Source organism: Myxine glutinosa, chromosome 14, assembly GCF_964187855.1.
Source record: "Myxine glutinosa chromosome 14, kmMyxGlut1.1, whole genome shotgun sequence".
Classification (NCBI taxonomy): Eukaryota; Metazoa; Chordata; class Myxini; order Myxiniformes; family Myxinidae; genus Myxine; species Myxine glutinosa.
The window spans coordinates 49837031-49857737 of record NC_136274.1 but is presented as its reverse complement, the minus strand read 5'-3'; the positions used below and the strand labels follow the sequence as shown (position 1 = coordinate 49857737).

The following is a 20707-nucleotide window of genomic DNA, read 5'->3' as shown; positions in this document are numbered from 1 at the left end:
AAGTAGCACAAACATTGCAATTCAATCTCCACATCAAAAATTGAACACCATGGTATATTATCGATGGTATTATTGTGACCGAACCAACAAACAGACAGACCAGTGGTTGCAATGCAGTCGAAGCCAACGAAGGCGTAGAAGCAAGTAGCAGCGCCGGCCAGCATCCCCACGACACCAAATGGCAGGAAACCACCGACACCCAAATTGTCCACAGTTATTGTCATATTCCTGCAGCAAGAAGCACAATAACATGCCTGTTCCTTCTGCTCTGGTTTTGTCGTTCGACTGAATACGAGGTAGCAGACACTTACGTGTTATTTAGGACAACGTTAGGGTCAATGTCCCAGTTCGCTGGGTCTCCCATGACTAGTCCTGCAACCATGACGAAGACTATGACTAAGACGTTGATGGCTGTGAAAATCTTCGTGATGAGTGCTGACTCCGCAACACCGAAGGACAACACGCCTTTTGGTGGGGAAAGGAAGAGTAAGATGGAAAGGCAGATGAAAGATGGTTAGGGACGTTGATTTAAGGAAAACTAAAATGACAATTATCCTGCGCTACCTCCACATTGCCGCAGTAGTTACTGCTGGAAGAGTGAACAGCACATACTGAGCTTTACCATACGATTCATCACTCAACAAGAAATAGCATCCATGTTGAAGTAACCTAGAATTGTGTACCGGATAGCAGCATAATGATGATGACAGCTAAAGCATCGGGGTAAGGTGCCAGGCCGGAGAGATTCATTGGTGCAACAGATACCATCCAGGAAGAGATTGCCCCTCCAAAGATCCCATCAAAGGTGGCACTCCAAGCACGTGACACACTTGAAGTTCCTGTGAACATAGGTACATACATGCTTTGCACGCTTACGTACATGAAATATGTTGATGCAAGGAAGCAAAAGAGCATGCACGCATGCATGCCCACGCCGATTTTCCATATTTCTCACAATTATAGGAATTTATTGAACAGTAATAACGATTCCTATTGGACTCGGTGGTGTAATGGAATAGAGCATCCGCTCTGAGTTTGAGATGTCGGTGGTTTAAACCCCGGCAAAGTCATACAAAAGACTTTAAAATGGTACGTGCTGCTTCCTTGCTTGAAGATCAGCATTTAAAAAGGATAGAGCATATCGACAAACAACGCTGGGAAGGCAATGGCAAACCACCTAGTATAGTCCTCACCAAGAAACTGCTTCAGAAGCACCGATGCTCTCTCTGCAAACTAACCCTATCATGACCCTAACATTATAACCCTAACCCCATTATGACCCTAAGCCTAAGGCATTACATTAACATTTAAAGGATGTTCTACAAGATACTAATTGTACAACACCCCATACATACTGTTAAAAGTGTAGGGGGTGGGGATAGGAATCACTTTAGAACAGTTAGAAATGTATAGGTTCATATGCTCCGTGTTTGGGGTTGTTTGGCCATTTCGATGTATTAAGTAGGGAAATGTTAGCTTAAGAATTGTACTGTTTAAATGTACATCATATGAAGGGTGATACGTTGTCCAATAAATAGCCAAGGTTTAAGGAGAAGGACCTGTAAGTGAAACCTTCCGTAAAATCCAGGTGAGGCTTTGAAAGAGAGAGGAGGGGTTTTAAGATGGGCATCATCAAAGACAAGAGAGGGGAAGAGTTTTGTCGCGTCGCGAGACACCAGCCAGTTTGTTCGGTTTGGAGAGTTGGAATTTTCCTCGCCTGAGGAGAAGTGGCCAGTTCGTGGATGACTCGCTTGTTCATGTTCCTGCTTCATCTCCTGCTTGTGCTCCTGCTTCGTCTCCTGCTTGTGCTCCTGCTTCGTCACCTACTCGTGCTCCTGCTTCATCTCCTGCTTGTGCTCCTGCTTCGTGCTCCTGCTTGTGCTCCTGCTTCGTCACCTACTCGTGCTCCTGCTTCATCTCCTGCTCGTGCTCCTGCTTCGTTTCCTGCTTATACTCCTGCTTGTGCTCCTGCTTCATCTCCTGCTCGTGCTCCTGCTTTATTTTCTACTTGTGTTCCTGCTTCGTCCCCTACTCGAGCCCCCACTTACTCACCTGTTCATGGTTGCTTCGTTACCTGCTCAATTGGTTGCTTGTGTCCTGCTCATGTGCCTGGTTCATCTCCTGATCGTGTTCCTGTTTCATCGCTGCTCGCATGGTTCATGGCTGCTTCGTTGCTAGCTGCGTTGACGCCTCCGCAAGGGAAAGCTCTCACCCGATTTTCGTTCCCCTTCCTGGCCGTGTTTGAGTCTGGTGTGAGGCGCCTTGATATTGTTATTTCCATTGAAAATAATTGTTTATTTATTGTGAATCCATGTTCTCTTTCTCCTCTCCCATCCTGTTGTCATACCCCACCATCATGTTTTACTCTTCCCTTTGTTATTTGTGTTGGGGAATAAATCCCGTTTAAATCAGAACTAAGGATCCCTTGTGCTTCCTGCGTTTCCTGCGTGCAAAGTCACCATTAATTGAACGCAGTCCAAGGGAGTAAAAAGCCAATTCGGTCCATTCGTCCTGTCGTCCATGTTGATAGACCAGTGGACACGACAATACTTTTATTTTAATCCAAATCTCAAAATAATTGGATGTATAAAGTAGAACGTTAGTAATCGTAAGTGATTGCCAGATTTTCCGACTGCTCAGATCATCAGCTAGGTTTTGTTATTCATCAAAATTTCGACCATTTCTGCATAGAACCTCTCCAAATGGTGGGTCCACAACCTTTGCCATAAAATTGTGTAGTGGTGAAAACACAAGTTTGTGGTGTAACACAGGAATTACATGAAACAATAAAGGAGATTGATAAATAAAATAAAATAAAGGAGAATGATGAAAAGGACTCGGTACAATTTTTTGTAATATTAGTCATCGGCTCTCTAGGTTAGACCGCAGATTTGTTCATCACTCCTTGTACAATGTACATGTATGCAATACATAAAGCTGATTGAAATACACACAACAATTAGAATTAAAATTTAACAAATACTATCACTGTAGGAGAACGGTTGAGCCAAAAACCAACAGGGCCCCCTGGGTGGAAAAGCAAAGAAGGAGGATGGGAAAATATAATCAGCATGGCAGTGCTGTAGACAATCGGCCCACAGCAAGGAAAGAGGCAGCAATGGGAACTTTGCAGGCAAACAAGGGGCATCCCAGATGGCACGAACAGTGCAAAATAGTGGTCTCGGAAATGCCTCCTCGAATCTAGTGCTCGGTGTGGCTCCAGCTATTCCGCAAAATGGCGAAGAAGAAGATTCGAGGTTATAAATCAGATGATGATGGCAGCCTCTCAGGGCACTACACCTGGGTCTGGGCCTCTAGCTTCCTGGTAGATAGCCTGTGGGACATGCCGACTCCAACAGAACCTCTAGCAGGCACTCCAGAACCAGGAATTCTTTATGTAGGCACTCCAGAACAGGCACTCCATGACCAGGAACAGGATTTTGTTGTGTCACAGCATAAGGCAGGAAGAACCACTAAAAAAGCCAGCCCCCAAGAGCTTGCAATAGAACCAATGCTCCGCTAAAGGGTCCCAAGGGACAGATGGTGGTCGTGGTACCACCCCAGACAGCTGTGGACAGCTTACCTCCCTACCACCTCAAATTAGTGGACTGTATAAGAGTTCAAACATCTTGCCATTTGAAATACATATGCATCATCACTAGATGTTTTGTTTTTGTAACTTTTGCAACTTCAAAATATCGATATGTGATTATGCAACCATTCTCTTGTAAACCTCTGATTTCATGTAATTATCACTTTGTAGCAGTTTGAAGTCACAACTTGATATGATAATGCATCATATTAACCACCCTTATTGAACCTTTTTATGAAGCACAACCCAAGCTCTCAACATCATTGGCATCTCCCACATGGAAGCAGAAGCCTGACAAGGCCTTTGGCTTTCATCGCCGACAGGTTGGTGGCCTGTTTGTTATGGTTTCTATGTCATATTCCCAGTCTCTGCAGGTCACGTGTTCTTCCAGCAACCCTCCTTGTTAAACTCCCAAAATTCAGTTTGAATGCTCATTTTCACTCCATCGTCTCACTTATGGAACTTCTTTCCTCAGAATGTTTGATTCAGAGTCTCAGGTCATCCTCCATCCAGATCCTTTATCTTTTTCACTTTTCCCTAGCCTACTTCCTTCTGCCCTTCCTCCTTCCCACATTTACTTGCAATTTATTATTGTTACGTGGAAAGGAGGGAGCATGGTGCGATCCATAGCTACATTGTTGTGAGAATAGTATGGTCCATGTTTCGAGTAGGATAAATTGTTACTGTATGCATCAGGGACATGTTAGAGTAAGTCGCCTTGTTACACGTGAAGCCGAGGAGGCAGCATATGCATTTTATAAACAGTATAGCTAAGAGATGATTGTATGCGTAAAAACCTCTTGTTCGCGGGCGGGGCCAGGTGAGGACTTGCAGCCGCAAAAAGGCATCAGGAAAGCGCTACACACTTTAGAAGGACATTTAATTAATTTTGGCCGACACACCACAAGCCATGGCGGCGAGATGTGCTGTAGGGCCTGGAAGAGGGGACAAAGCCTTTTTATTATTGGGGCCACCCCATGGGGTGGGGCGGCCTGAAGGATGGCACCTCCCACAAGCAGAGGGCAGCCAATTACGGGAATACCGCTGCATGAAGACTGTCCCAGAGTAAAGAGGTTTTTGAAATGAAACTGCTTCGACAGCCTTACGCACGTAATAGCGTGAGGAGGATCAACATCCCACTTGTCATTTGTGTGACAATTTTTTTATGGAAATGTCATGCAGACAAACAATTACAACAGACGAACAAACTTCAAATAATCAAAAATATTTTTCATGCTAGGAGGATACATTATTGAAAAAGAGTATCTCACCAATGACATATGAAAGGATGAGGTTCCAGCCTGTAACAAAAGCGCATAATTCCCCAACAGTCAGGTAGCTGTACAGGTACGCCGAGCCGGCCTTTGGTGCCCGAGCACCAAACTCGGCATAGCAGAGGCCAGCGAGAACGGACGATGCTGCAGCAATAAAGAAAGAAAGCACAATGGCCGGGCCAGAATTGTTTCTTGCCACGGCACCTGCCAGTACATACACTCCCGCGCCGAGGGTGCTGCCCACACCCAATGCCACAAGGTCCAGTGCTGAAAGACATCGTGAAAGCTGCGGCCCATCGCCATCTTCTGAAACCATTGGCTTGCAGCGGGACATTCGGCCCACGAATCGCGAGCAACATATTCCCACCGCCGCCATTTTCAAAGCTTGCTGTTTGATGTAGTCACACTTGCCTCTTTGGCTCGGCTGCTCCCACACCTGTCAACTTCTTATGTTTTTATAACAGTGGCTGGCTGCCTTGCGTCAGCATATAGGCTTCTCTTATTACCCAAGTCACCATCCCATTTTGGTTTGTCCAAGCTCATCCGGGTGGGCCTTTAAAGAGCCCTTTGCATTGTCTCACACTTGGGCTCGTGGTGATTTGGTCTTCACAGCTTTCCCATCTCCTCCTTATCGCTCCTCCCTTCCACGCCAATCTCACAAAATGTAATTTGGGGATGAACTCTGCTGTTGCTTTTGAAGAAACCTGTTGAAAAGACAGCACAGAATATTTATCACCATGAGGCGAAATAGCAATGTATTCTGGTGTATAATAAAATAATAAAAATTCAATTTCAACATTTCCAAGATGTACCATGTAGCATCAACAACATGGAAAGTTACTTGGTGAAATGTTATTGTCTTGTAAACTTCCCAATCTCACAGGAGATGAGAAAACAGGAATTATCAGACAGAGCAGACTGCTTGGCCTATCATGTCATGCCTGTGCTGTATTGACAAAGCACTTCTTGCTTTTAATCCTATCGATTGAGGTGCTTGAAGGTCGAACAAGGGCAACTGGAGGCCGAAAACAGTCTTCATCTGGGTTCAAAGGCTGTGTGACGTTGTATTTTTCTACATCATCCATTCAGTCTTTTAGTAGTGTGCTTCAGTGATGTCATTCCTCATATAAAATATATATGGCATGGGATTTCCTGGAAAAAATAATATGGATCCAATATCCATGGTGTGGATATATATATTGTTGCGGTTTTGAGAACCCACACGTGTAAATATGATATCATTCTTGTAAATATGACATTAAAGGGTTAAAGGTTGCACCCCATAGTTAGGCCACAAGCAACACGTAGGCCACCATAGGACTTCAGTTATTTCATTAGTATGTGTATTAGATAAGGCTGTGTTTCCAATAGTTGAATCTGCGTTGTGTCAATCAAATAAGAAGCAGGCCCATTCCGTTCATTTTGTCAGCCTCCCTCTCCAAGCGACGTCATTACGCGCCCTCCAGGCTGCCCTATGGCTCTCCCAATTTGTTACACGCCTTTGTTAGCAGCAGCTGCCTTAGCGCTCACTCAACGCTGCCATAAGCCACGCGGTGAGGCCGGGAAAAAGGGGGCGGAACGCCAAGAAGAAGGTGTAGCCACGTCATCCAGCCGTCAAAGGCGGGGCCGGTAAGCCTTAACCAGCCAACCAGGGCTGAAGTGACATCGCCGACAGGCATGGCTTTGGGGCCCGTGGAGTGATTGCTTGGTCGAGTTATAAAAGCGAGCGCAAAGCCCTTTCACGGGACTTGCCAGCGAGCACATTTACCAACAGGACTTACTTACCAGAGCACGCATGAACTTACTGATCGGGAGAGCGCACCTTTGTAAAGACTTACCACATGAGAGAGCTCGCCTTGACTGACTTGCTGGGAGAACGTGCGTTGCATTGACGGGGCTGATGCAGTGGCGCTTATGAAAGAAGGACCTTATCAAAGGAGTACATTGGAGAGGCGGCGTTTGGCGCCTTTGTATAGTGCACATATTACATACGCAGCATACCAGCTTCCCCCCGTTATATAAATTGTCCGGTCGCATTCCACTACACGCGGAGAGCTGCTGCCGATTTCCATCTGCTGCACGGTACGAGTCGGGGACCGGACGAGGTGGACGCCATCGCCGGACCCTCTACCTGTTCCACCCTACCATCTACAATCCCCGTGTGAGTGTGTATGTGTGTCCTGGATACTAAGAGTAAGACTGTCTAAGGCTGCCCTGTGTTCTGCTTCTTCCTCTTCCTATCCTGTACATTCTTTCGTTTCCTCTTCTCCTTCTTGTAAATAATTAATAAACCAATCTTTGTTCTTCCTATTTTCTGGGTTTCATCTTTATCCGATCGCATTCGTCTTTTCTCTAATTGGGTAAACGTGGCACGATTAGAAACCGCTCAGAATCGGGTTTAGTCACATTGTTAACGGCTCGGATCGCGGATCGCTATCCGCTCGGCGTTTCCACCAATATCCGTGGTTCGAGCGGGAGTTATCTCCTTGCTTTACGGCCGGTGGTAGTACTTAGGTAATTGGATTAAGACTCGGCCAACAACCCTACTTACCACCGACCAGAAGGAACGTTATAACCCCCAGGACTCGGGTCGGCCAGATAACAAGACAAGGGGATTAACCCCCCCTTGATAAGGGGAGAGCCGACATCCGAGATCCGCAACAATATATATATACAGTCACGTGAAAAAGTAGGTACACCCCACGTAAAGTTTTGACTTTTTCAACATATTTCAACATACAGCTATTTGATCTTCATTTCAACAATATTGATAGATAAAGGTGATATAAAAAAACAAATATCATGAAACATTTGCATTTAGTAGTCCATTGTATAATTTAAATAAACATAAATGCAAATTCCGCATGTGGAGAAAGTAAGTACACCCCTGCATTTATCAAACAACAACAACAGGCATTTTAAGGCCATTTTCCCTGCTAGAGCGGGGGTTACCCTTGCGGTCCCCATGACAATCTTCTCCATTTTGTCCTATTTTCTGCATCTCCCCTTGTTAACCCCCTTGCTCGCATTTCTTCTTCGACCATCTTTAGCCAAGTCTTTCTCGGTCTTCCCTGTCCTGTACTTCTTTCTACATTCATTTCCATCACTCTTCTCAACCAGTCACTTTCATTCTTCCTCAACACATGACCAAACCATCTCAACCTGTTTCTCTTCACAGCATCAATCACAGGCTCTATTCCCATCATCTTTCGCAATTCATCATATATATATATATATATATATATATATATATAGATATATATATATATATATATATATATATATATATGTATATATAAATTTTTTTTTTTTTTTAGTATACATAATCGAAGCCCGTGAAAGAGCTAACATTTATCACACAAACAAATCAAACAGACAAACAAACAAAGTATATAAAAAGGGGAGTGGTAGACAAGATGGGGAGAGAAGGGGAAGCACATAAACACAACATCTGTGAGGGACATCGGGAATGTGTGGGAGGGAGAGGGCTTGGGGGCAGGCGGCGTGGGAAAGGGGGGGGGGGGGGGATGGGAGAAGTATAAACAAAAAGACACCAAGGACTTCCAGGAAAGAAGTTGGAAAGAGGATTTGGGGTGAAATTAGCGGGGGTAGAAAAGATCAAGGTTTTGGATGGGGGAAGATAAGAGATGGTGGTGAACAGCTGTTTTAAAGACCTGGAGGGAGGAGTGGGATTGAAGGGAGTGGGGGAGTTTGTTCCAGAGGTGGGACGAAAGAGGAATGAAAGAGTGAAGGTGAGCAGAGAGTCTTGATTTTGGCAGTTTAACCATAAGAGGGTTGCAGGCAGATCTTGTGCGACCTTTAGGAATATTTGGGGGACAGAGCCCAGAGAGAGCTGGAGGAGCAAGGCCAGAGAGGAGTCGGTAGAAGACAGAAAGCCCACCAACCTGCCTGTGGTGAGTAAGTGAAAGGCCCTCGGAGGTAGATTCAAAACGGGAGATTCCAATGATTCTGAACGCTTTGGTTTCAACAGCATGAAGACGAGCTAGGTGTGAGGCAGGATCACCAGCCCAGAGGGGAGAGCAGTATTCCATTGAGTTGCGGATGAAAGCTTTGTATGTGGTGAGGAGCTCAGGTGTTCCATGGAAGGACTTTGCACGACGGAGGATGCCCAGTCGGCGACTGGCTTTGGAGGCCAGATTTGAAATGTGGTTTTCCCAGGAAAGATCATGGCAGATAGTGAGACCCAAAAGCTTGAATGACAGAACTTCTTGGAGAGGATTATTCAGAAAGTGGATGGGAGGTTTGTCCAGTCGGTCTTTTCGGAGAGACATCGTAAGAGTGTGAGATTTGTCAGGATTGAAAGACATGTTCCACTTGTTTGACCAGTCAGTGATTTTGTCCAGGTCTGCAAAGAGTGAGGAGGCTGCAGACTGCCGATCTGAGGGATGAGGAATGGAGCGGCAGAGAGTGGAGTCATTAGCAAAGAGATAGAGAGGATTTTCAAGAGAGTCGGAGAGATCATTGATGAAGACCAGAAAAAGCACAGGGCCCAGAACACTGCCTTGGGGAACTCCAGCCTGAACAGGAAGAGGAGATGAGAGAAACCCATTCAGGGCCACACGTTGACTATGACTAGAGAGGAAGTCCGGCAGCCATGCATGCAGATTTCCATGGATACCAAAGGAGGAGAGTTTGGTGAGCAGAGCAGGGTGCCAGACAGTATCGAAGGCACGTGATATGTCGAGGGAGACCGCTCTAATTTCCTGTTTGGCATTGAGGACCTCCATCCATTGTTGAGACAGCAGAAGCAGCATGTCCAGAGTAGAGTGACCTGGTCTGAAACCAAATTGATGATCAGAGATCAAGCCATTGGAGAAGAGGAAAGATTTCATATCCGAAGCAATGATGGATTCCATGTCTTTGCTGATAATTGGGAGAAGGCTGATTGGTCTGTAGTTGCTAGGATCTGTTTTTGCACCTTTTTGTGTAAAGCAGTGATGTTGGCTGATTTCCAAGCAGATGGCAGTTGACATTAGGCAAAAGAGAGGGTGAAGAGAACAGAGAGAGGGAGTGAAAGAGCGGAAGAACAGGATTTTAGGACCCGTGGGCTGATGCCATCAGGTCCAGTTGCAGAATCAGAGTCGAGGGTTGACAGAAACTTTTCCACCTTGTCAGGAGGAAAGGACACAGAGTCCAGGAGCAGCTGGGTATGACTGGGTACGGTGGGTACAGAGAGGGATGGGTTTGGGACACAAGATTTAGAGGCAAACACAGAGTTGAGGCATTCAGCTTTTTCACGTGCGGAGTCAACTGTGTAGCCGTTTGAGGTAAGGGAGGGGATGGAGGGGGAACAAACACTAGAAACAGATTTGACCAGATGCCATCAGGATTTGGAAGAGGGAGACAGATAAGAGAGTTCGGTCTTGAGAACAGAGAGATATTGTTTCCTGGCTCTCCTGAGGGTGGACACACACTTGTTTCAGGCTTTGTGAAAGGAAATGAGATTTCCTTCCATTGGATTTGCTTTCCAGGAGACGAAGGCAAGTTGTTTCTGGGCAACAGCCTCACCACAAGATGCCGTGTACTATGGACGGGAGGAAGGGTATGACAACTGAAGACGAGATGGGATAAATCTGTGCATGAGAGAGAGAGCAATTTACTTTGGAAGAATTCCCAGGATGAGTTGATGTCAGAGGTGGTAGAGATGGGAGACCAGTTCAGATGATTGATGGCTGCTTGAAGACCGAGCCAGTTGGCCTGAGTGAAATGCCAGACTCGTCGACGCTGAGGAGACTCCCTGAGACTGGTCAGAGAGATGTCCACTTTAACAAGCACATGATCAGATGAGCCGATTGGAGCAGAAGAAGAGCAGCAGACATTTTCAGGGAAGTTAGTCATAACCAAGTCCAGAAGAGAAGATGCTCCGTTGACTGAGATCTGGGTCCGGAAATTGACAGACTGTGTCAGTCCCAGTGAGTCGCAAAAGTCCTTTGCTGAGGAGCCATGGCTGGTGAGAGCGGTACCCACACCCAGCCAATTGGCATGGTGACAATTGAAATCACCACATATGAGGAAGAGAGAGTTGGGATGAGTCAATAGAAGTTGGTCCATATTATCAGACAGCGAGATGTCGATGGAGTCATCACTGTTTGGTGGACGGTACAACACACATATGAACAAGAGGTGGGAGCAAAGGGGAAGCCATAGCCAGAGGTATTCCTGGGGGTGAGGTTGAGAGAGGGCAGTGCAAGGAGAGTGAGGAAGAGAGTTTTTCATAAAGATAGACACCCCACCACCAGGACGAGGCTCAGGTCTATCATACCGGAGGAGGGAGTAACCCGGGAGAGATACTAAGGAATCAGAGACATCATGAAGGAGGAAAGTTTTTGTTAAGCAGATCACGTCTGGTTTGTCAGAAGCAACCTGTATGGATAGATCAGTTAAGTTTGAACGAAGGCCCCGGATGTTTGAGGTCCATATCGTTAATGCAGAGGAAGGGGGAGCATCAGATACAGAACAGGGGGGAGGAGGGGTAGGGTAAGATGTGGAAGAGGAGGAAGAGGTAGGGAGAGCTGTTGAAGGTGTGTCAGAGATTTCAGAATAGCTCGGAGAAAGGGAACGATGGGGCGGACAAAAGGTTTGATGGTGATTGGGTGAGGCACAATGAGGTGTTATTTGAGGAGGGGAAAGAGCGAAGTAGGAGGTTTGGGGAGATGGAGGTGAGAGTTGGAAGGGGGAAGAAGCGGGGAGGACGCTTTGAGGAGGAGGGCTGAGATGGGGGAAATGGAGAAGAAATGAGGGTGGGGAGATTTGAATGGGAGGGGCAAGGGGGGAGTTTCTGAGGGGAGGGATTAGGGGGGAGTTCAGGAGGGAAGGGACAAGGGGAGGGATTTGAAAGGGATGGGAGATGGAGGAGATTTGGAGGGGAGGGGTTAGGGGGAGTCTAGGAGGGGAGGGGCAAGGGGGGAGATTTGAAAGGGATGGGTGATGGGGAGGTTTTGGAGGGGGAGGGGCAAGGCGGAAGATTTGAAAGGGATGGGTGATGGGGAAGATTTGGAGGGGAGGGGTGATGTGGATGAGTCCTATTTTGTCTTCCTCTCTCTCAACGATACTCCACACATCCACCGAACCATTCGCATTTCCACCCTACACCTACATGTATCACTACTTCAAATACCTAAAATTAGAATCAGGTGCACTAGCTCAGGTGCAAATGATTAGAAAATCGTGAGAGAGGATCTTGGAGAAACCTATCTTATTTAAACCTCAGACATTTAGTTTGGTTTGCTCTTTGTTGTTGAAGTGTGTGGCGTCATCATGCCTAGATCAAAAGAGCTCTCTGAGGCCTTCAGAAAGAAGGTTATAGATGCCTACGAGCCTGGGAAGGGATTTAAAAAGATCTCCAAACAATTTGAAATCAATCATTCGACTGTCTGGAAGATAATCTACAAGTGGAGAAGATTCCAAACAACTGCCAACTTGTTCAGGCCAGGCCGCCCCATCAAGTTCAGCCCGAGAGCAGACCGCAAGATGCTGAAAGAAGTCTCTAAGAACCCCAGAATGTCATCACGGGACCTACAGGTAGCTCTTGCCACTGTTGATGTCAAAGTGCACGAGTCTACCATTAGGAAGAGGATGCACAAATTTTATCTGCATGGGAGGTGTGCCAGGAGGAAACCTTTGCTGTCCAGAAAGAACATCAGGGCAAGATTAAAGTTTGCCAATGAACACCTAGGCAAAGACCAGCACTTCTGGAACAATGTGCTCTGGACAGATGAGTCAAAGGTAGAGCTATTTGGCCACAGTACCAGAAGACATGTTTGGCTAAAACCAAAGACAGCATTTGACCACAAGAACCTGATACCAACTGTAAAGCATGGTGGTGGAAATATTATGGTTTGGGGCAGCTTTGCTGCATCAGGGCCTGGGCAGCTCACCATCATAGAATCCACTATGAATTCTTCATTGTACCAGAGGATGCTTGAGGATAATGTGAGGCCATCTGTCGGAAAGTTGAAGCTCAACCGAGGGTGGACCTTCCAATATGACAATGACCCTAAACATACCAGTAAATCCAGCAAGGAATGGCTGAAAAGAAAGAAATGGAGGGTTCTGGAATGGCCAAGTCAAAGCCCGGATCTAAATCCCATCGAGATGTTGTGGGGGGATTTGAAACAAGCTGTGCATGCAAGAAACTCCTCAAACATCACACAGCTGAAAGAATTCTGCATGGAGGAGTGGGCAAAAATTTCTCCCAGTCGATGTCAGAGACTGGTAGACAGTTATAAGAAACGCCTACTTGAGGTTATTTCTGCCAAAGGGGGCAACACCACCTATTAGAGCCAAGGGTGTACTTACTTTTTCCACATGCGAAATTTGAATTTATGTTGATTTAAATTATACAATGGACTACAAAATGTAAATGTGTCATGATATTTGTTACATTATATCACCTTTATCTATCAATATTGTTGAAATGAAGATCAAATAGCTTTATGTTGAAATATGTTGAAAAAGTCAAAACTTTACATGGGGTGTACTTACTTTTCACAACGCAAGATTCAACACCGTTCATTCCATTATGAAGGAGGATTTGGGCTTCAGGAGAATCTCAGCGAAGTTCGTACCAAAGCTGCTAACGATTGAGCAGAAGCAACTCCGTTTGGAGATCGCACAGGACATGCTGGAGACTGTGAACAGCGATCCCAGCTTCCTCAACACAGTGATCACTGGCGATGAGTCCTGGGTTTATGGGTACGACCCAGAAACCAAGTTGCAGTCATCACAATGGAAGCATCCAACAACCCCGAGGCCAATAAACACAAAATTTGATGCAGTAGCGTTGTTCAAGTTTTTCCGTCATTTTGTCAAAAACGAAAATCCGACGGCGCTCACTTACATGTCCTCACTCATCGGCGGTCTGCCGTCGAATGACAGCGTCTGCAGGTGGGAAAAAATTCACGCGTGTGCATCACGCGTGTGCTGCCGAACGCAACGTCGTTTGTTACCAGGATGATATTCTGGTTACTGGTCGTACGGACGCGGAACATCTACAAAACCTAGAGAGAGTTCTGAAGAAGATTTCGGACTCCGGCCTACGTTTGCGTCGAGACAAGTGCAAGTTTATGGTGCCATCAGTCACGTACCTGGGTCATACGATTGATGCCGAGGGTCTACACCGACAGATGAGAAAGTCCGAGCTATCAAGGATGCTCCTGCTCCACGAGATGTGACCGAATTGAAGTCATACCTCGGTTTGCTTCAGTTCTATGGTCGTTACATCCCGAATGTGACCGACGTTTTGGGCCCCCTTTATCGGCTTCTGAGGAAAGGAGTCTCCTGGAGCTGGGGGTCCACTGAACAATCAGCATTCCAGACCTCTAAGGATCTGCTCAAATCGTCCAATGTTCTCATTCATTTTGATCCAGAGAAGGATCTTGTGCTGACATGCGATGCCTGTCGGTATGGAGTGGGGAGTGTATTATCACACGTGATGCCTGATGGTATGGAAAGACCGGTTGCATTTGCATCCAGAACGTTGTCCCCGGCAGAGAAGAACTATTCCCAACTTGACAAGGAAGGATTGGGAATCGTTTTCGGCGTCAGCAAATTTCGCCAGTACCTTCTTGGACATCATTTCACGATTCGCACTGATCACAAGCCGCTGATCAGTCTGTTTGGTCCAACTAAGGCGACATCTGACACACTACCGCCCAGGATCATCCGCTGGTCCCTGTTTCTCGCTGCTTATGACTACACCATATGTTATAAGCCCGGTTCGTCTATCACAAATGCAGATGCCATGAGTCGGTTACCCCTTCCAGAATCCGTTGATGATTCGCCTACACCAGGATCCATTATCGCACTGATGGATCATCTGGAAGATTGTGCTGTCGATTCCGGCCAGATCCACACTCATACTCGACGAGACCCCGTTCTGTCCAGAACTGTCCAGGCTGTACAGCTTGGATGGCATTTGCTACCTGAGGGTGACCCAGATTTTGCGGCTTTTAAAGCACGTAAAAACGAACTCAGCGTGGAAAATGGTTGCCTACTCTGGGGATGTCGTGTCGTGATCCCGAAAAATCTGCGTTCCAGGGTCATGGATGAAATCCATGACTGTCACCCCGGGATTGTGAAGATGAAGTCACTCGCCAGAAACTATGTGTGGTGGCCGAATCTTGATGCTGATATCGAACATCATGTTCGACATTGTTACCCCTGCCAGAGCACCCGGAATACACCTGCGAAAGCGCCACTGCATCCCTGGGAATGGCCCAGCGAACCATGGCATCGCCTGCATCTCGATTATGCCGGGCCTATTAACGGCAGCATGATTCTAATCATCACGGACGTGCACACAAAATGGATTGATGCCTATGTGATGCGTGGTACTACGTCAGCCATTGTCATCGAAAGACTCAGACGCTGTTTCGCCACTCATGGTCTGCCCAGGATGATCGTGAGTGATAACGGTTCGTGTTTTTCCAGTACCGAGTTTGCCGAGTTCACACGTCGGAACAGCATCAAACATAAGTTTGTCACCCCACATCCCCAGGCTTCAAATGGCTTGGCCGAACGATCCGTGGGAATCATCAAATCCGGATTGCGGAAACTTTAGGAGGGAACCCTGGAACAAAGCTTTCTCGTCTCCTGTTCAAATACCGCATCACGCCACAATCAACAACCGGTGCAGCTCCGTCTGAGTTATTGATGAAACGACACGTGAGATCGACACTTGACAATCTCAAACCAGACATATCATCAAACGTTTATCAGAGCCAGCTTATTCAAAAGTTGGTGCACGATAAGACGTCCAGCAGTCGATGTATCAACATTGGAGATCCAGTGTTTGCCCGAAATTTTGGTGCAGGTGCGACGTGGCTACCGGGGGACATCATCGAGAAGCCAGGTCCACTGTCCTGTGTGATTCGCCTGCAGGACGGCCGCGAAATTCGTCGACATCAGGACCACATAACCTACCGTCACTGTGAGTCGATAGAGCCTGCAGCATCGTCACAGTCAGGACAACAATTCGACCCACCACTGTCGGAGATCGTCGTGGCCGCTCCAGCCGGCTCGGATGCCCCGAAAACCTCTGCAAACGCTACACCCTTCGTGGAGACCAAAGGAATCACCTCGGACTCTGTATCCACTGGTACACTGCGACCCAAAGGAATCACCTCGGACTCTGTATCCACTGGTACACCGCGACGCTCAATGCGTGAGAGAAAAGCACCCGACCGGTTGAATCTTTGAAGATGCTTTTTTTCACGGTGACACATGTTCTATTTTCACGGTGACACATGTTCTATTTTCACGTATTTTCATTATTCTCATAATCGTTTGCACACATATTTTCACATGTTTTGGAAATGTTGCTTTTGAAATGTCAATTCTTGAAATCTAGCACGTATTGCTCTTGGTAATTTTGGACTTAAAGGGGAGGATGTCATGTATGAAGCGTATGAAGTGCAAATAATCACCGTTGTATCCTTACACCGTGACCGCATGGTATCCCTACACCGTGACGGCATTGTATCACTACGCGCGAGCTCGGATGGCGCTGAGGTGAATCGGGCCAGTATCGGCAGGGTGAATAAACGCGTACGACAATTGATTGTAGTTTGTCGAGATACTTTACAGAATACTGTTCTTCCCTCTGGGCTGGTGCTCCTGCCTCACACCTAGAAACTAAAGCTTTTATAATCATTAGTATATCACACAATGAAGTTCATTCTGAGGGTCTTTCACTCTCTCACCGCAGGCAGGTTGGTGGTCTTTCTATCTTCTATCGACTCCTCTCCGGTCAAGCTTCCTCTACTTTGTCCTTGCTCTGTCCCCCAAATATTCCTGCAGGATGCACAAGATCTGCCAGCAACCCTCTTCTGGTGAAACTATTAAAATCAAGACTCTCTGCTCACCTTCACTCTTTCATTCCTCTTTTTTCCTGCCTTTGGAACAAACTCCCACACTCTCTTCAATCCCACACCTCCCTGCACGTCTTCAAAACAGCTGTTCGCCACCATCTCTTATCTTCCCCAATCCAAAACCTTGATCTTTTCTATCCCCGTTAAAACACCCCAAATCCACCTCTTTCAATCTCCAACTTCATTCCGGAAATTCCTAGTAGTGTGCATTTATTTATACCGTGTAGCCCTCCCCCACTGCCCCACCCCTCCCGGCCATCCCCCAGCCCTCGCCCTTCCACAGATCAACCGATGTCCCTGTTCTCTACCGTTGTTGTGCTTGTATTCTTCCCCCTCGCTCCCCATCGTGTCTCCCGCTCCCTTTATTATGTTTTAATGTGTCCATTTATGTTTTTGTGTTTAATGTGTTAGCTCTTACACGAGCCTCGACTTTGTATACAAAAAAAAGGAGAACCGCCGGGGCAGGGTGGGCAAGAGAGCCGGCGAGGTGGGGGGAAGCCAAGGAATATTGTTTTTAACTTCCATCACTTATTACTCCAAAATATTTCCCTCCAAAAACTGTTCATATTGTCAGTTGAATTGAGACAATACTATGGGAGGATGTCACAGAAGGAGAAAAATGACAAAACATTAGTTGCAGAAAAATCAACAGGAATAGCACCTTGGTGTCCCAAATAACTTTTAAAAGTCTATGGAAGAGATTTGCTCAGTTTAAAAAGATGAATGGTCCACTGATGTTCTGACTCAAACCATGTCCGCACAGGATTTGATTGCTGCAAACGCAGTGTACCACCAGGCCTGCAGCTTGAACTTCCAACCGTGAAACAAATTCAAAATGAGCAATGCACACCATGGGATAGCAGCCGCAAATTGAAAAGGGAAGGCAACCCACACGAAACACAGAGATAAAAAAAACCTTTCGCGAGCATAGCCCAGTACGTACAAGGAAATGATGATGAGCAAAATACAATTACTGACTTGACAAACAAAATGGCGGATTTTCTGCTCGACTCTGATTGCTATGACAGTTATTTTATTTCTAGATCTCGGATATCCATCCAGGAATATTCATTGCGGAACGATGTAGTTGAATACTGTCCTTCAAAAACTGAGCATTGCGCGACATTTCGACCTCCAGTGACGACATATTACAGTAAGTAAGCCGACACTGTACACATTCCGATACAACTTTGTAATATGATCACATTGTCGTCTCAATATTGAAAATTGCTCGAGTCTACACAAAGATATTCACACTTATGTTACCCTTACCTCTTATTTTCGGCGGTCGTCGTACCCGGCCCTCTCGCTTGCACATTTAGAGCGTGGCGCCAAAGCGACAACCACAATTTGAAACCACACACTGTCTGGAACTGCTCCACCGGCTCTCTTCCCCCAAAATATCAAACTAGACAAAAATCTGTCGGGGATGTTCAATGATGACCTTCTGGCATGGTCTTTACTCCTGGAATATCAAGCCATATCACTGAAATATCCGAAACAGAAACTTTCTAATTTGAAAATGTAATTTTGGCCACTCCTTTCCACAGCCAAAAATAAACAAGAGAGCACTGTGCCCATAGAGAAGCGTGTGACGAAATAGATGTGTTTTGTTTGCGTAACATTCGTTTTGAAATATCTCGGAGCGCGATGGCCGTGCTCGAACACACAGATAATTCAACCGAGCGCTAAATAAAGGCTCACGCCCATCGACCGCATGGCTGTAACCCACCACCCCGGTACGTTTTTGGCAAGGGGAGAATTGCAGCTTAGCCTGTGCGATGCGAGATCGGGGGGTGAGGGCGTGTGGCAGGACCGCGTGCGTCGCAGGGGGTACCGGCGAGCCACGCACCGGGCACGCACACCTCCTTGGGTGAGCCTTGCGGTGCGCGTGTCCCGGCTAATGAGGCGGCAGGATCGAAACTAAGTAGGTGGGTCAGACGCATTGCTGGGAGACCGAAAAGGTTTCTGCCGCTTCGGTGGAACTTTCAACAGATGGCTACCGCGCCCACCACCGAGTCAGCATCCATCATGGTCATTGAGCAGCTGTTGCTGCTTGGCCGGGGCCCAGGGCATGTACACACAGTGGGTAAATTTGTTCTTATACCGTCTGCTAAATTATTGCATGGCCACAGATTTGGAAGTTTCACGTGGCTTCTTGGAAATAAAAGGTTAAATAAGGCCTGACAAAAGATGCACCGCAGATGATACAATTAGGGCACGGCTACAAATGACGAAAAACAACATATAAACTCGTTAATGAGGCCGCAGGATTGAAAGTAAGTGGCTAGATGTCCCTCTCTCATCTCCCGACTCACTTTAAACCCTGCTGCCTCAAGATGGACAAGTTATTTTAGAACGAAACTAAACATTGGCGTCAGGAAGGGCATCCGGCCATAAAAACATTCCGCCTCAAAGAGGGAACCATGATCGTCATGGGGCCCGCAAGGCTAACCCCCACTCAAGCGGGGAAAATGGCCTTAAAACGATCATTCATTCATTAAACATTTGATTATTATATTGCTTATCAGAAAGATTCTGATGAAAAGGTCACTTTCACCGAGCTGAATTAAATTGCATGTCTGAGAAAAAGTTTCAAATGTAAAACATATATCAAATGTGTCATTCAGCACAAAACGTAACACTTACTGAACCTTCCTCCACTCCCACCCAGTAGATTTAGGTTGGACTAGCCCACTACCCATAGGGTGATTACGTTACCTACACTAGTGAGGCACACGTGCACACACACACACACACACACACACACACACACACACACACACACGAGAAGTTCTGAACACATTACTGTAGTACACACAGAGTGAGGTATGAGTAGTCTGGTATGATGAGGACAGTATGAAGGTTTACTACATCTGTATTTTACAACGTATTTCTCTGCTGTTTAAAGTGTAGATCTGCGATTTCCTTTAAATGTAGCAGATTCTAGTGAAGAATGGATGCGGACAGAGTAGGGCAATAGGCTATACCCCCTGCCAAATGGGACAGGAGCAGGGACTCGTGGAAATTTCACATAATGTAAAATGTGACTTTAGGAACTCAAGTCCCCTCCTCTCTCTCCCTTCTCTCCCTCTCTCTCCCACACTCATCCTCTGTCCTGCTCCCCACTCTCCCCTCTTCTCTCTCTCCCCTCCTCCAACTCTCTCTCCCCTCCTATCCTCTCTCTCCACTCCTCCACCTTTCTCTCCCCCTGCACCCCAACTCTCTCCTCTCCCCCTCCTTTTCTCCTCTCCCCCTCCATTTCTCATCTCCCCCTCTTTCCCATTCACTCATTCCCCTCCCTCCCCCTCACTCATTCCCCTTCCTCCTCCTCACTCATTCCCCTCTTCCCTTTCCTCCCCCCCCCCCCCCCCCACATCCTCCCCCTCCCTGCACGACCGTTAAATTAACACCAGGTGTGTTGATTCAGCCTGTCATCCTTCCTAGGTCGGCAAAATGAGTACCAGCTGACTGGTAACAGGGGCACTGCATGCCAGAGAATGATGCAACCAGCAGCCACAGCTGCATACAAAACAACAACTCTGTCCCCCTTCCTCCCCTCATTCTATCTCCCTTCCCTCCTCTCTCCTCTCCCCTCCCCCTTCACTCCCCTCTCCCTCCCTTCACTCCCCTCTCCCTCCCCTCTCCCTCCCCTCTCCCTCCTCTCCCTCCCCTTCACTCCCCTCTCCCTCCCCTCTCCCTCCCCTTCACTCCCTTCTCCCTCCTCTCTCCTCTCCCGTCCCTTCACACCCCTTCCCCTCCTCTCTCCTCTCCCCTCCCCCTTCACTCCCCTCTCCCTCCCTTCACTCCCCTCTCCCTCCCCTCTCCCTCCTCTCCCCTCTCCCTCCCCTCTCCCTCCCCTACACTCCCCTCTCCCTCCCCTCTCCCTCCCCTTCACTCCCTTCTCCCTCCTCTCCCGTCCCTTCACACCCCTTCCACTCCTCTCTCCT

General features: G+C 47.1%; 1 protein-coding gene across 7 annotated transcripts in view; it reads right to left on the bottom strand.

Annotated features, from left to right (window-relative positions):
* The window catches only part of LOC137439684 (cationic amino acid transporter 2), a 115394-nt gene that overhangs the window by 45217 nt on the left and 49470 nt on the right, over positions 1-20707 (bottom strand). For 5 of the 7 annotated variants that reach the window (XR_013621302.1, XM_078767900.1, XM_078767898.1 and 2 more), the window contains 4 exons: positions 4864-5570; positions 684-839; positions 312-465; positions 101-228 (listed from right to left, as the gene is read on the bottom strand). Coding sequence is in view for 6 of the 7 variants with exons in the window: in XM_078767900.1 (XP_078624026.1) it covers positions 101-228; positions 312-465; positions 684-839; positions 4864-5242 (817 nt within the window). In the remaining variant the exon portion in view is untranslated. Of the gene's footprint in view, positions 1-100; positions 229-311; positions 466-683; positions 840-4863; positions 5571-18029; positions 18282-20707 lie in introns of those variants that run through there. The other 2 variants (XM_078767901.1, XM_078767899.1) reach the window with 2 other exon arrangements.